Raw genomic sequence first — 16626 nt, 5'->3', positions numbered from 1 at the left:
AAGTTGAAATTCCCTCAATCAGAGACTTGATGGAAACAAAACTAGAAGAGATAGAGTGGGTTCAATCACGATATGACCAATTGAATCTCATTGAAGAAAAAAGAATGATAGCTCAGTGTCATAGTCAGCTATATCAGAAAAGACTTAAAAAAGCATACGAAAAAAAAGTATGTCATCGAGAGTTTCAAGAAGTGGACTTTGTGTTAAAGAAAATATTACCCATAAAAAAAATTCTCGTGGAAAATGCACTCCAAATTATGAGGGACCACATGTTGTAAAAAAAGCTTTCTCTGTGAGAGCTCTAATACTCTCAGAAATAGATGGAGAGGAATTTTCATTTCTAATAAATTCAGATGCAGTCAAAACATATTATGCTTGAAAAGAAGAAAAAAAATTAAAAAAGAGTTCGGTAGGTTGAAAACCTGAAAAAAAATTAGAGCATCTTGATGGATTGGAAACTTGGAAGAGTGTTCCATGCAAAAGTCAGGGAAAAAATTCAAGCGCTTCATATTGGGGCAATTATTATTCTTGGAAGCTGATTATTAGGATTCCTAAATTACGAGAATGACTAGCTTTTGTTATGTCTCCACTTAAAATTAAACATACTCATCCCCACAGCGGTCCATGGAAAAATTAATGATTAAAAAAAGTCAAGCATTTCAAATTGGGGAAATTATTATTCTTGGAAGTTGACTAATAAGAGTCATAAATTACAAGAATGACTAGTGTTTGTTATGCCTTCAACTAAAGCTAAACACACTTGTCCCCACATTGTAACTTGTGCCTCAATTGTTTTGTTTTCAATGTAACTAATGTACATTTTTCAATATTGTCATTCGATGTTGTACGTTGCACTCTTTCTTAACTAATCCAGTTTAATTATTGATTGTTATAGTGTTTTAAAATGTTTTATAATTATAAATATAAAACAATTGACTTTGCTTCACCTAAAAAAATGGTCACACACAATAGGTACGAATAGTCATCGTACAAAAACAATATTTGTTTTTATTCATCCGTTGAATCTTAGGGCGTAGAAGAGCATACAGATAGGGGAATCAAAGAAATGAACAAGAATTTATGACACACATAAATCCTGCATAATTTACTCATACTCACATGATTCATGCATCTTCATTCACATTTTACCTATACTCAACAACCTTGCATAATGCATAACAAACATGAATCATTCATATCTTGTTTTTACGCTCAACAACCTTCTAAACAAGTTTTATTCATTCCTATTGGTCTACGCATCAGCAACCAATACGAAGATGGTCATTTTTTTTCTTCATCAATGTTGATATATTCATCGGTAATCAATCCGAAGATGATCATTCTTCACTACGCATCGGTAATCAATCTGAAGACGACCATTCTTTCATTCTTGTCAATCTACGCATCAGAAACCAATACAAAGACGATCATTCTTTCATTTTTGTCGAACTACCCATCGATAACCAATTCGAAGATGATCATTCTTTTATTCTTGTCGATCTACGGATCGACAACCAATCCAAAAACGATCAATCTTCATTACAATTGATCTATCCATCGGTAATCAATCTGAAGACGATCATTCTTCATTCATGTCGCTTTATGCCTTGGTAACCAATTCAAAGACGACCATTCTTCCTGTAGATCTGCGCGTCAGTAACCAATCCGAAAACAATCATTCTTTCATCTGTCGATATATGCATTAGTTACCAATCCAAAAACGATCATTCTCTCATTCCTATAAATCTACGCATTGGTAGCCAATCCAAAGATGACCATTTTTCATGTTTGTCGATGTACGAATCGGTAACCAAACTGGAGAAGATCATGTTTTCACATTAGTAATTCAACCAGTCTACTCACCTTTGCCTTTTTTCTACTCATTTTCACCGACAAAATTGGAATTCTTATATTTAATTATATTTACAACGATAATATTCACATTTTCTAAAAAAATATAATTAAATATGAGCATATGTAGTACCTCACTTTTGTCCAACTTATTAAAAATAATTCAAAAAATAATAAAAAATATTTTATTATAATATATTAAACTTTATGAAAACTTTTAAAAAATAAATAATATATATTTAAAGATGTATATATTTATGCCTTCATAATCATTAATACAAAAAAGGAATATATATATATATATATATATATATATATATAATATAGCTAAAAATAATAAGTTATGCTCATTTTGTCTCATCATCTCATAAAATCACAATTATAATAATAATAGAGTAAATAATATACAATGATACATATTTAACTAATTAATAAAATAAAAAATTCTTATTGTCCTCTCTGGTTGTTATGATGCAGAGAGAAGAAGACAAAACTTTGAGTTTAAAACAGAAGCGTGAAGACAATATTTTGCATAATTAAAGACATATATATAGAGAGAAACATTAGCTCATCCAAAATATGATTTATTTATGAAACATAAACAGAGAATTAACACACTCAGATAAAATAAATTTTTAAAAACGTGAATGCATCAGACATGCAGAAGAACTTAGAGTATGAACAAAGAAAATAAAACATAAAGAATGAAATTAATGGAGAGTACAAGAGCAAAGCAAGAAAACAACTAAACAAGTACAAAACTCTATAAACACATCTTCATTTGTTTTCAAAAAAGGGGGACATTAACACACAAAAAACACCTAAAATGAAGATGAAGACATAGTAATAGAAAAGAAAAACAAATAGAAAAGGAGTTTAGGTAAATTTGTTTTATCTCTTTACATTATAATTACTTTTTTTTATATATATATATATAAAAATACAAAGTTTTGATTTGTAAGAGGAAAAAAAAGATAACATTGTAAAATAAAAATAAAATAAAAAATCACAAACCTCAGACGAGTGTCACCGTCGCCGCCATAACGATAATCATGTCTTTTGACGTTGCCACCCTCTCCAAATAGCATTTGTATCTAATCTGGTGTGTTACATCTAATATGATCAAACTCAAGAGAGATGAAGGTTGCAAGAGGAGGAGCCGACGGCGCTGATGACATTCCCCAAGTGGTTAGACAAAACAACCCTGCGAGCGCTACGACGTTGTTTAGGGTTCTTGGTTATGGTCTTCATCTACGTTCTCTATGTCTACTTCTTGCAAGGCTTCTACATTTTTTTCCTTTTGTTTCCCGCCGATACTTTCTGCACAAACCCAAGCAGTTGCCTCCTTTAGTTTGTAACTTAGGGTTTCTTTAGTTTGTAATCTATGATATCTATTATGTGTTAAACTTTTTTTTTTTTTAAATTTAAGTTATGCTCGAGTTCTAATAAGAAAACAAAAATTTGTTTATATGAACTCAATCCATTTAGAGTTTTTTTTTAAAAGTTAATTTGCTTCATAACTTAAATATCAAATTTTATAAAAAAAGAAAAAATATTTCATTGAAAATTAACTAAATATGATTTTTTTTTTTTATTTGAGTTATTAGGATACAAGTTGCGACAACTTGACGGTTCTAAATCTCCTTTTCATAGATAAATTAATAAATTAAAACTCATAAACAAATTAATAACTAGAAATGACATCATTTAATTCATCAGTACCAGACCACAATTTATACATCGCACTGAGAGATACGTTGGAGCATGATCATATTTTTGTCAAGCATATTAATAAAAATTTATTTTTTGTTCTTTCTTAAGCACACATTTATTCCAAAATTATATTAAAAAAATAAATGTTATTCATATTTAATAATAAGGAGAAATAAATATACTGACGTTAATATTAGTTTTGCACAATTAATTATAGGTAATTGTATTTTAACGGAAGTCGTAGGGTGCTAATACATTTCCTATGCATAATTGATTCCTGAATTCAAAATTTGGTTTCAATTTTATAATAAATTTTGGTGGTGACTCCATTGAATTCGAGAACTACTGGAAATTTTAGGCTACAACAATGGGGAATATGGTGTAATTGTTAGAATGATAGAATTATCCTCCGTTATCACCTCTAAAACATTTCTTCTACTTGTGCTTTAAATATTTACATTTTTTCTAAAACTTCATCCTTAGTGTGCATCAAATAAACATAACAAAATCTACTATAATCATCAATAAAAGTGACAAAATACTTTTACCACTAATTATAGACCAACCTTGTAAATCACATGCGTCATAATGAATTAAATCTAACACCTTAGAACTTCTTTCAACTCTTTTAAAATGTTGTCTTGTGATTTTAGTTAGCATGCAAGTAACACATGAATTTCAATTTTTGTCAAAAGTCGAAATTAAATTTGATTTCATCGTGTCGTTCAATTTTCTAAAATTAATACTCCCTCCGTCTCACAATGAGCATCGTTTAAGGTTTTTTACATGCATATTAAGGAATGTAATAATTAGAAGAAAGAGAAAAGTTATTTTACTGAACTATCTATCTTAACTGTTGGTGGATTTTTCATTATTATCAATGCAAAAGTATTATAATACTTTGGAAGTTGTGTATATAGGAATAATTGAATGGTAGAATAGGAAGAAAAAAAAATAAAGTTGCATTGAAAATTGTAAATGACATTCATTTTGAGATAAATATTTTTTCTAAAGTGATACTCATTGTGAGATAGTGGGAGTATGTTCTAATCGCATATGCCATAAATCACAAGACTCAACGATATAAGCAGAAATCATATTATTATTATTGTTACTAACAATATTACACTTGAACATATTCTCACAAAGATAACTCTTCCCTACAAACATACCGCCTTTAGCGAAAATAAATCAAGTTCTTCCTAACTTCAGGAACATAAAATACATCTTTAAGAGTAAGTTTCTTTTTGAAGTGAATTCAATCTCTATTGTTCATTTTCCTTTGACTTGGATAGTTGAGACATTTTCCATGTACAAAACACTTCTATCTTTTTCATCAATATTCTTAAATAATTATTTGCTTTTGCACACATGGAGGATAGCACCAAAGTCTATCCACCAAGATTCAACATCTTCAATCATATTGAGTTAAGAAATGATAGCAACAAGGTTGTCTTTTGTTGTATTTAAATTCTTCTCTTTGTTCGTCCTTTTAAAGAACTTGCACTCATTTTTAAAGCTTCCTAGCTTTTCACAATGATAACAACTTTCTTTTCTTTTATTTTCTTTCTTGTTTCATCATTACCATTGTATTTTTCACAAGACTTATCAAAATATAGATTTCTTTTCTTAAAAGTTTTGCTTGAATTTCCTTCCTCCATTACATGAACATTTTCATGAAAAAATTGGCTTTTAGTATCATCTTGTTTACGATACTCTTCTTCTAAGGGAAGGTGATTACGCAATTGCTCAAAAGATATGTCATCTTTCTTATGCTTCATGTTTCTTTTGAAATATTTCCATGAAGGTGGGGGTTTGTCTATTATGCACGATACAATAATGGTTTCATCCATATGCATTTGGTGTTATTGGTAGTTATCAAGAATGCATTTAATTTCATGCTTCCATTACTGTTTTATTATCAATCATTTTATAATTATTGAATTGAGAAACAAAAAGTTTCTTATTTTTATTCCATTACAGATTTATTATAAAGTATTTTATAACTATTGAATTGAGAATCATGAATCTTCTTATTTGTAGCATCTTTTTCCATGTATTTTGATTCTAATTTCTCTTGTCTTGTGTCATAAATCTTGATTCTAATTTTTCCCATAGCTCCTTTGCAGAATGACTACTTTGATATATATCGAATAAGGAGTCAGCCATATTGTTGAGAATATGTTTTATGCATATATATTCTTCATTGTCCCACTTCTGACTCTCTTGTTTATGCTAATGTTTTCATTTCCTTCTCTAGTGGCTTTGTAGTGTTCAAAACATGCACCACCTTTAAAGTTGCAAGAAGGAATTTCATCTTCTTCTACCAACAAATAAAGTTTCCTCCATAAAATTTGTCCAACTTCACAAAATCAAAAGTCATTTATTTGAGTGATGCAACCATAGATTGAAAATAATATTGAATTTAAAGATTGTTGGAATCGTTGGTGACAATTGTTGCAAGACTTTAACAATAATGAAGATTAGATATAGAGAATTCTAAAGTACTCTCACCAATCAAATGCAAATGGCATAAACAACAAATACTCTTCAGGTTATTTTGAAAAACCTTGATATAAGGTTTTGCCTACAATCAAGCAACGTGCCAGCACTAAACCTTTGGACGAGCAACAGTATTGTTGAAAAATCCGTAAGTATACACTATGTAATGACATACTTTACTATTTTAATTTAATATTTTGGAAATAACTCAAAGGTACTCATTATGTCTCTAAATTATAAGCATCCAATAATATAAAAAATATATATTCTCAAATATTTTTTTTTTTTAATTTCTAGACGCATTATAAAAGTGTTGTATTCTTTCATAACTATGCTTCTAGATGATAAATTTGTCCCTAATGTATTCTTTTATTTATTAACTAATTATTTTCTCATCTTCTTCGATTTTGCATAAACTTGTTCTATTTATTTTCTTGATTTGCTACTCTTGCTTACTACTATTCAAATGTACATTTACCCCAATGGTTACCTACAGTAGCTACAAATTGTTTCCTTCTTTTTTTCGCAACAACGTTTCATCATCATGAGTAATGTTATTAGAAACTTCACGACTTGTCCACAATATACCGTGATCAAGTTTTTAGTGAATTTAGGGTAAGAATGAATGAGATGATCACATTAGGATACATATTCCTTATCTTTGTGGCATCTATCCTTGGAACTCTCCACATTCTTCCTTAACTTCCATGTGCGTGAGTCGAGAAGGTCTAAAACTAATTAGAAAGTTGATTTTTGTACCCCCAATTAATTATATATTTCAATTTAAAAATTTTATGTTTGAAATGTCCAAAATATTCTTAACAAATCTGTAAAAATAAAAAAGTTGCCTCATACCCCACAATTTGTCTTTTCCGAAAAAGTGAGTTTTGTTGGAAAAAAATTTTACTGGAAATTTCTGGATAAATCAAATTTCCGGTAGTCAAATTCAATACCGAAAATTTCATTTTTGAAATTTCCGATATTGATTAATAACTACCGGAAATTTCAAATTTCCGGGATGTTCACCGAAAATTTCAAATTTCCGGGATGTTCACCTGAAATTTCATTTGTCACTGAAATTTTCAGAACAATTTTTTTTTACATTATTTGTAAAAAAAATTGCATTTTTTCATACTGGTTGTGTTTTTTTCATCCCTATTTCCAAAAAAATAAATAATAAACCAGATTTTTGAAATTTTCAGTTAAGTATAATAACTACCGGATATTTTAAAAATTTGAAATTTCCGGTAAGGAAAATGTAACTACCGGATATTTCAAAAATTTGAAATTTCTAGTAAGGAAAATGTAAAATTTCAAACCGGTAAGGTAAATGTAAATACCGAAAATTTCATGGCACAAGTTTTCGGTATTATAAATACTTTATCGGAAATTTGATAGCAAAATTTCCGGTATCATGATTGTATTACCGGAAATTTGAAATATGAAATTTCCGGTAGTAAATTTTTGTGTACCAGATTTTAATGGAAAAATTTTATGTATCGAAAATTTGGTTGAGAGTGTGAGATTGTTAAGTACTTTTTTTGTTACAGGTTAATTGAGGGGTACAAAAGCCAACTTTCTACTAATTATGTGAGTTGGGCTTCTAGGACTTGGATCCATCCTCTCGGATTCTTGTTGTTGGGTGCCCAATATGCCATGTTGTCCAATTTTTATGAGCTTATGGAGTCTACACCCTCACAGTTGTATCTGTCGGTTCAAAATACTTGAAAATATAATTTTATATTTTTAACCATTTATAATAAGTTTTAAAATTGATAGTTTTCGAAGTTTCAAGTTTTTAAAACTTTCATAAGTTTTAAATTTTCGAAATAAGAATTACATTTCAAAAACTTGGAAAGCTTCGAAAAAAAATTTAATCTAAAAAATTTTAAAAGTTTCTAAATCTAGAAATTTCTAAATTTAAAAAGTTTCAAAAATTTATAAATTTAGAAAGTTTTGAAATTTTTCTATTTACATCTTGAGAAGCATTGATCAATTTCTTTAGTGTTCAAGCTTTCTAAATTTTTAGATGTATTGAGATATAACAAGAGATTCTGTTTGTATTTTGTGTTTTTTAGTGTTAAGATAAGAAGTATTAAGTATATCTCCTACCCCACAATAAGAAAAGGAAGAAAAGTGTCCAAAACTTATTGACCTTGATAGATGGATTCATTAGTTTGCATTAAACAAGATATTCTCTCATGTTTGATCAAAATTCAATTGTTTACTGGGAGAATGGTTTGGTTTCTTACCGTGTTTCAGACTTTTGTTCATTTCTATTTTTTATACCTTTTATTTCAACATCTTCTTGCTTTGGGTTTCATTTTTAATACATTTTTCTCTTCTTTAATCTACACTACATTGCTTAAATAAAAATGTCATGAATACCTTTTATAATGATCATATGTTTTATTATCTTCATTCACCACCATAAAAAATCTCATGCCATTTGTTTTATTATTTTCATACATTTTAATATCTCAAAAATTATTATAGACTAATATGATTATGTTTTCTGTAAGTTATCCCATCTGATAAGTTTAAAGTCTTATAAAAAAAAAAAAACTTAACCTGTTGGGCTGACTGAAATATGACATAAAGTCTCTCTAAAACGCCTGTCTTCCTTCCTCCTTTATTTACTATAAGTGGAAAGTTACAGTACTAGCATATGTCCACAACCACAAATACAATTATTCAAAATCCCATCTAGACTATATACAATAATCATTGTTTTGTAGGACACACTTTCCTTCCTTACGACAATGACCCTTTCATCAACTCACTCTCCTTCACAAACAATCCGTGAAAACCATAAGGCACCCTCCGCGGCAACTTCACCTCCGCCACAACCTCCAACGACGCCGTCTTCGCATCCATCACTATAAACCTTGACTCTCCGTTCTTCTCATCATGAATATAACTCACCAAATAACCATCATCCTCATCGCCATTACCCTCTTCCCTTCCCACGAAAAACGGCTCACCACCATAACAACCTTCTCCATACATCCTACACCCAACTTCCTCACCTTTCAACACATCAATCTTAACAACCCCCGATATTTTCGGCATTGGATCCCCTACCGCCGCATACACATACCTATTTATCTTCCCTATATACTCATTATTTATCACTCCAAAATCCAAATTCCTCGCCGATAGAGGTTTTCTCGTTACAATCCCCGTTTCAACGTTGATACTCACTTTCTCAACCACCGCATGAATAAGCTCCAATCTCTCCATCGTATGTTCCACAGAGAGAATATTCGGCGCTATCAGTGTCACCGTTTTCCCATCTTCCTCATCCCATGCGTTAATCGAATGAATATTATTAAACCCAGGCACATCAAACCACTTCATCTTCGACTCATCCTTAGCGTAACGTGGAAGAATTCCGATTCTCGATATTTTCGATGAATCCGATCCCACCGGAGAACCACCGGAAATCATCCCCAGAGGATTCATTCCGATCTGAATATCGCCGAACACAGCGTATTTTTTAGTAATGGCGAAATCGTGGAGAAACGTAGGTGTTGTCATGGAGAAAACGGGAACATCAGAGTTTTTAACTCCGTTTGAATCGAAACGGAAATAAGTTAGAAAAGGTGGAACGGGACCGTAACGGAAAGCAAAACATTCACCTGTATCGGCGTCAATTTTTGGATGAGCCGTCATACTCATGAAGAGTTTGCCGTTAAAATCGTGACGGTGGAGTGTTTGAATGTCACCATTTGTGGTTAATTGAATTTCATAAGGAAGATCTGATTCTCCCAAAGCGAAAAGACGGTTACCAAACAGAGCTAAACTTGTGTTAGCCAAGCCAATGCCGTTAGATGGATTATACTGACCGGTTATAACACGTGCCGCGGTTAATGAGCCACGTGCAGCGGAAGCAATAAGCGAGTTGAAGCCAGAGAAGACATTGGGAATGAGTGGATAACCTGCTTCGTTTTCGATTTTGTATTTGTAAGTTTTAACGTAACGGCTACAGAGTGTGGCTTTCCCGTTTGTGATTTTAATGGCGTGAAGCATTCCGTCACCGTCGAAGAGATGGTAGGGTCCACGTGGAAGGAATTGTGGGTTTGGGCCGTTTCTTATGTAAGCGCCGTTAAGGGATGGTGGGAGTGTGCCTTTTATGACTTGGCATTCTGTTGGAGGGAGTTCGTTAAGAACTGGTGCGAAGTTTTGAGATAACACGTGTCTTGGATCTACTGATGGTTTTATTGGAGGGTCTATGAAATTGTTTATGATGTCGTCGAATGCGTTGAATAGTAGTGCTGGTACGGATTGTTCTGGTTTTTTTCTGTTTGCAATTTTGAAGGTTGGGTTGGGGGTTTGGGTAGTTGTTTTGGGTGGTGTAGGGGTGGTTTTTACTGTTTGGGTTTGGGTTTGGGGCTTTTCTTCGGTTCTAACGGATGATATTTTGAGTGGAGGAATTGAAGTTAAGGGTGGTTTAGTTGTTATTATGATGGGTTTTGGGACCATGGTGATAGGAAAGAGTAGATATTGGAGAAGGAGTTTTGCTAAAGCTATGTATTTTTGTATAATGAAAGAGTGGGGAAATTGTGATTTGTGTGAGAATTGAGGAGGGAACTATGATACTACTTATCTTGTGTTGGATGGGAAAAAATACAATGTGTGATGGGATGGTTGATGCTTGTTGAGATGAAAAATAATAGTAAGATTTGAATTTTTGTAGCTAAATCCTGCAAAATAATTAAGGTATATGCAAGACACGTGTATTTCAACTTTAATAGTGTTTTTAGTCCGAAATATGAGTATCTAATTTTTGTCTAAAACAAATGTGAAGAATAGTGACTACACATAATTTTTGAACCACAACATAACAAATTTAATTAGAAGATAAAGATAAAGGAAATTGAGAAAATTAAAGTTGGGGGAATAATTAAAGATCCCTCATTGTTTGACATGACATTTTGAGTGATTATCGACCACAATAAAAAGGGCATTAGTTCAAAAATAGACTCCTCATTGTTTGAATTTTGGGGAAAATTGTTTCCGATCATATTTACCAAATATCTTATAAACGTGAGATGTTGAACATCTAAATCATGCTTGTGTGGTTTAATTACGGATCAAATCAGCAAACATTTATATGTTGAAGTAGTAATAAATTAAGATAGTATAATTCATCAAGAAAAACTATATAAATATATAATGACGTGTTGTTTTTAATGATGAAGAAAACATACACAATTTTTTTTTTAACATTTGTCGAATATAAAAAGTAATTAATTTTGTAGGACCTCTAACAAAAATTAAGTAATTTTTTTTCTTACTTTTTTTTAACAGAATAGGAGACTTAGGAGACTGGCATCTTGTAGGAACTTGGTTTTTATTCTATGGGAGCTCCATCAAGAGTCCACTTCTTTTTTTTATATTAATAAAATTAACATTCAAGAGTCCACTTCTGCTCAACAATGAAATCATTGTACTATATTGAGTTGAGACTAAATTTCTGAAAATTGAATATAAATTACTAGTTTATTACATTTTGGTTGACACAATCTACTAACTTAAGTCCACGAAATCTAACTAATCTTCAATGACAAAATAACATGTTCTAGCAAAACTTGATCACGTTTTACCTCGATCAAATCACATTTTTAGCGATCCAAATCATGAATAACATAACAATATTAGTAAGAGCATAAAAGATATTATTATTAAACATGGATTAGTATCTTATGTTGTGAGAGTGATAGATAAAAAATATTATTTTACTCAATTTTATTTTATTTATATAAATTCATAAAAGAATTATTATTATTTATCTAACTCTTAGGATATAAGAGAAAACGAAAGCAACCAAAGAAGACAATCCTAATTCTATTAACATTATGTTATACAGTTGTGTGGTGACAATAAGCATACAACTAAATCATGGTATTTGTATTTAGAATCCATAAATGCGCAACGGGTCCACTTTTCTTTCAGCTATTCAAAAGATCAGGTGCCTCTATCAATTTTCCTAACCACATAATTGCCCATTTCAAATTGATATTTTTGTTTCTCACATAGTGATTATCCAAAATGAAATTGAAATGGAAGGGGTTTTAGTTTAGATAAATAATAAATAAATACGAGGAACCACAAAAAAAATTAATTAAATATCATGCATTTTTGTGTCCATGTAAAACAAAGCAGTTTCTTTCTGATATTTAGATATTGTTCTACATCAATTTCGGCCTAGAAAAATATTTTGCATTTTTTGGGGTACGAGTGGAATCATGACCTTGATTTTTCTAAGAAATGCTGTTTGGAATATGAAGTATTTTACTAAAGTTGAAATTGTCTCCACCTGTTGGCTTGCACATTATTTGAGATAATGGCATTAATATAGTAGATTTTAGAATAGCTAACATTTTTTTTATACAAAATGGCTAAAATTATTTTGACAATAAAGGAAATAAAAAACAAGATTAAAAGTAGTAGGACTAAAATAGAGGCAACAAGGAACAGAATTGCGCCATGCAAACAGAATCAACCAATGTAATGTAACCCCAAAAAAGAAAATAAAAAATGAACCTAAAAATTACAAAAGAAGTACTCTTTCTGGTCATTATTATAAAGATAAAGATAATCTTAAATCTTTTTTTAATGAAAAATAAATAAATTTTCATCACTATTATATAAAAAAATTGTCTAAATAAATATTCAATGCAAGTGGTTGAGTCTTAAGACACGTAAAATATAAGTAGGTAAATTTTGCTACTAAATATATAAAAAAAGACAATCTAATAAAATTGACTTATACTGTACATATATAATTTAGAAAATTAATTACAATTAATTGAATTTCTTAATTATCATAAAAACAATCTATTTTTTTTTATTTGCTCTAATAATGGTGTATGAAAGAAGTAGTAAAATTAAATGACCAATTATCCACAAGCAAATATAAACATAGATGTACTGACATCGTGTTTGACTGAGTAGATAAAAAGAAAAATAACTTGAGTTTAATTTCTAAGTCGTCCATTTGAGAGGTTGTTAAAACTCATTTGAAAGAAAATAAATTCCGCTTCTAACCTTAATATTACTCTCATAACAAGTCTAAAAGACTTAAGTCGTGAATACACAGTAAGACGTCTAAGTTAGGTCAAATCTAAATTCTAAGATGATATTAATTTTTTTTTTAGATACATCAGACCACCTGAATCACGCTTCAGATGTCCAATCTTGAACATGATGAAAATATATTAAGAGTCTCATATTTGTTGAGACAAAATTTAATAATATACTTATAAGCGAAGATGATCTTGACATTAAAAATCAATTTTGTAGGTTTGAGTAGGCACAACCTGAATTCTCATTGTGTTGTGTGGTTCAAAGACCCTAATCATAGTGGGTTAGAAACAAATATATTCTGTGCGTGTGTAGTGTTGGCCTAAGATTATAGTGTATTGTACGCCCAACCTATTATCCATGTTGAGTTAAACAGATAAAAGTTGTCTGCCTCCAATTTCAGTAGCATTCACTTTCGAGCAATTTGGATTTGGGGAAGCCAACACAAGTAGATAGCAATTGGGTTGGTGGTTCACCAATCTCTTCAAAGATAAATTATAGGTGGGTACAGAGTTCTTAATCCATTGCCACGTTCCTTATGTGGCCCCAACTTACTAAAAAGTTTATCTTCAATTACTACTAGCTCCAACTTTTTTTTGAAGGAACCTCTAGCTCTAACTTGTAAGAAACTTTTTTCAAACCAAGTTGAATTTGGAAATATCTTAGTTGGTGTCAATTTTCAAGTTAAATGACTGTCACGCCAATTACACCCCACCGATAACCAGCTCAAGGAAGTGAATGCGACCTTATGCAATAATTCATTACAATCATCCAATGAGAAAATTTTAAATGATCCATCGTAGAATTTGTCATGTGCTACTATTGTGAACCATCATCTCGGTAGTCCACAAAATATTAACAAAAATTATTTCTCCAAATTTCTGATATTTATTCAAGGGTCTCATTATTATTTGAAAATTGCATAATAAGCCTCAAACATGGAAACTTCTGTAAATTCTAAGAGATGTAGTTGCCTCGCCTATAGAAACGGGCAGATCGGAGAGTCTGGTGTCAGTGGCTGAGAAGACAAACACGCTGCTGATATGATGGACTTGCTGCATAAGGTTTTTAATCCCTGCTTCTTCCTGCCTGATGTTTATTGAATGTTGCTGCTACATGAACAGAGTTTATGAAGTCACTCTGCTTTATGAAGCCAAGGTACAGCTGCATAATTATAGTACTGATTACTGGTATGCAGGATTTTGGTTTAACTTTAGTTTTCAACGCTGTTCCATATTCTAATCAGATTACTGGTATTCAAAATATTGGTATGCAAATCACTTGACAAAAGCCATTTGGTATTCAGAACTGATTCCAAGTATAAATACTGATACTGATAAAACAAGCTATTTCTAATTTGATATTCACAATTGATAAAACAGGTTACTGGTTTTAATACTGATAAACATATCCATTATACTTCATCATTTTTTCTGGACAGAATTTATACTTTTTCTTGGAAGACTATACAAACTGTTTTTGAATTAATATCCTTTAGCATCTATGATTTTATCATGCTATCGGCATTTTTTTTCATCAAATCAAATTCACATTCATATGCATGTTTACTCTCTATTATGTAGTATTCAAATTAGAATTCTTTATGCAATTGAAGACAATCATAAGTTTGAAACTGCAAAAGTATGTGTAAATTTTATATATTTTAAAAGTTTCCATTCATCATTTCTATGTACAACCTACTTAGTTAGTTTGTGCTTGAAAAGTTAGAACTGCCACAAGCAATCCTAAGTTTTTCAAGCAGTGATTCATGTGGATGCACTCCAGCTGCCTTCATCTGATACACAAACTTAACAGCTTTAATGTACAAACCATTCTGTATGTAACCCATAAGCATGGCATTCCAACTATCGACATTTCTTTCATTTAGGGTAGTTTCAAATACCAGTTTTGCATCTCTCAGTAACCCACTTCTTCCATACATGGCTATCAAACTACACTGCACGTAGTTATCTGAGTCGAGTCCAAGTTTGATGGAATCAGCATGAACCTGTTCACCGCAACTTCCATAATTCTGCATCCTTCCACATGCCTTCAGAACACTGGAAAATGTAAAACTGTCTTTCTTTATCCCTACCCTTCCCATCTCTTTGAAATCACCAAGAACCTGAGTGAAATGCCTCTCCCTACAACCACTCACGATTTTAGCAGTCCAAGTCAATGTATTATGACGTGACACTCGATTAAAAACTACGTTTGCATCTTCCAAACACTTGAATCTCCCATAAAATCTGATCAAAGAGCTACTAATAAGCACATGGTCGCAAGCACCCAACTTAGTTAAACTTCCATGAACTTGCATTCCTAGAGGGACATTCACAGTGCAGGCACAAGCCGTGAGAAGACAAGACCAAAACCATGGTAAAAAAGGAAACTCCATCACACCCAATTGGCGTAACATGCGCATAAAAACATCTATGGCATTCTCATAATCAGAATTTTCATAATAAGCAACAAACAAGATAGCCCAAGAATGAAAATTCCTGACAGGCATTTCGTCAAACACATGGCGTGCACTTTGTAACAAACCGCACGAGACAAACATGATGAGAATCCGATTGAGCAAGGTCAAAGGAGGTCCAATTCCACTCCTTGTGATGTGGCTATGCAACTCAGTGGCGGTTTCTGGGTCGCCGGAGAGAGTGCATTCTTTGACCAAAGAGGTGTAAATATCAATGGGTATAGGAAAGTGAAGAGCGTCCATTAAGGGCAAGATGTGTGAAGTTGTGGCACTTTTTCTCTTATTGTTGTTTTTGTTTTTGGTATTGTTTTTGTTCCTGGGAGGAGTAACTGTAAGGGGTTGTGAAGAAGGGTGATGAGGGAAGTTTATGAGTTTGGGGTTGCGGAAGGGTAGTCGAAGGTGGAGTTGGTGGTTGGAAGAAGGAGAAGTGATGTTTGTATTGCGGATTGGGGGTGTTGGCGGTGGAGCAGCAATGGCTTCCATTTCTCATTCAACTGCATAGACAACCTACGACCACTCGCACAAATTGTTTTGTTCTGTTATCGCCGTTTTTCCATTTTTGGAAACTGCCTTGTCCTCCTATAGATACACCTTTTAATTCAGCAACAATTCTTACGCACTTTCAACAAAAATGCAAATATAGATGTCATTTTTTAATTATTTTTTAAATAGTTAAAAGAATAAAAGTTAAAACTAAATTTGAGGTTAATGGATCATACGATAGTGAAAGTATGATATTGGGAGTAGTGTTACCAAGTGACATAAGAACACTTACTATCATATTTTTGAAGAGTTTAGAATTTATTTTCATTCTTTATTATTCTCATTTATGGATTTTATCCTCATTTCTAAGTGGACCCGTTTTTAAAAGATGGACATTTTCTCAACTTAAATATCTAATATTTTTTATGATGCAGTAAGTATATATTTATTTGGCATTTGAGTTGAAGATGAGAATTAATTGTTCAATAATAATCCAATTAGACATTAGA

General features: G+C 31.6%; 2 protein-coding genes across 2 annotated transcripts; both read right to left on the bottom strand.

Moving 5' to 3' along the window:
- Positions 1-8669: 8669 nt before the first annotated feature.
- On the bottom strand, positions 8670-10709 carry LOC101511615 (probable carotenoid cleavage dioxygenase 4, chloroplastic). Its single transcript, XM_004512251.4, has one exon. The coding sequence runs from the start codon at positions 10549-10551 to the stop codon at positions 8821-8823; it is 1731 nt and encodes a 576-aa protein (XP_004512308.1). The 5' UTR covers positions 10552-10709; the 3' UTR covers positions 8670-8820.
- Positions 10710-14781: 4072 nt separating this feature from the next.
- On the bottom strand, positions 14782-16365 carry LOC101511295 (pentatricopeptide repeat-containing protein At1g31790). The gene has a single exon (XM_004512250.4). The coding sequence runs from the start codon at positions 16115-16117 to the stop codon at positions 14861-14863; it is 1257 nt and encodes a 418-aa protein (XP_004512307.1). The 5' UTR covers positions 16118-16365; the 3' UTR covers positions 14782-14860.
- Between the last annotated feature and the right edge of the window lie 261 nt (positions 16366-16626).

The sequence above is a fragment of the Cicer arietinum genome, chromosome 8 (genome assembly GCF_000331145.2).
Source record: "Cicer arietinum cultivar CDC Frontier isolate Library 1 chromosome 8, Cicar.CDCFrontier_v2.0, whole genome shotgun sequence".
Classification (NCBI taxonomy): Eukaryota; Viridiplantae; Streptophyta; class Magnoliopsida; order Fabales; family Fabaceae; genus Cicer; species Cicer arietinum.
This window is presented reverse-complemented; position numbering and strand designations above follow the sequence as displayed.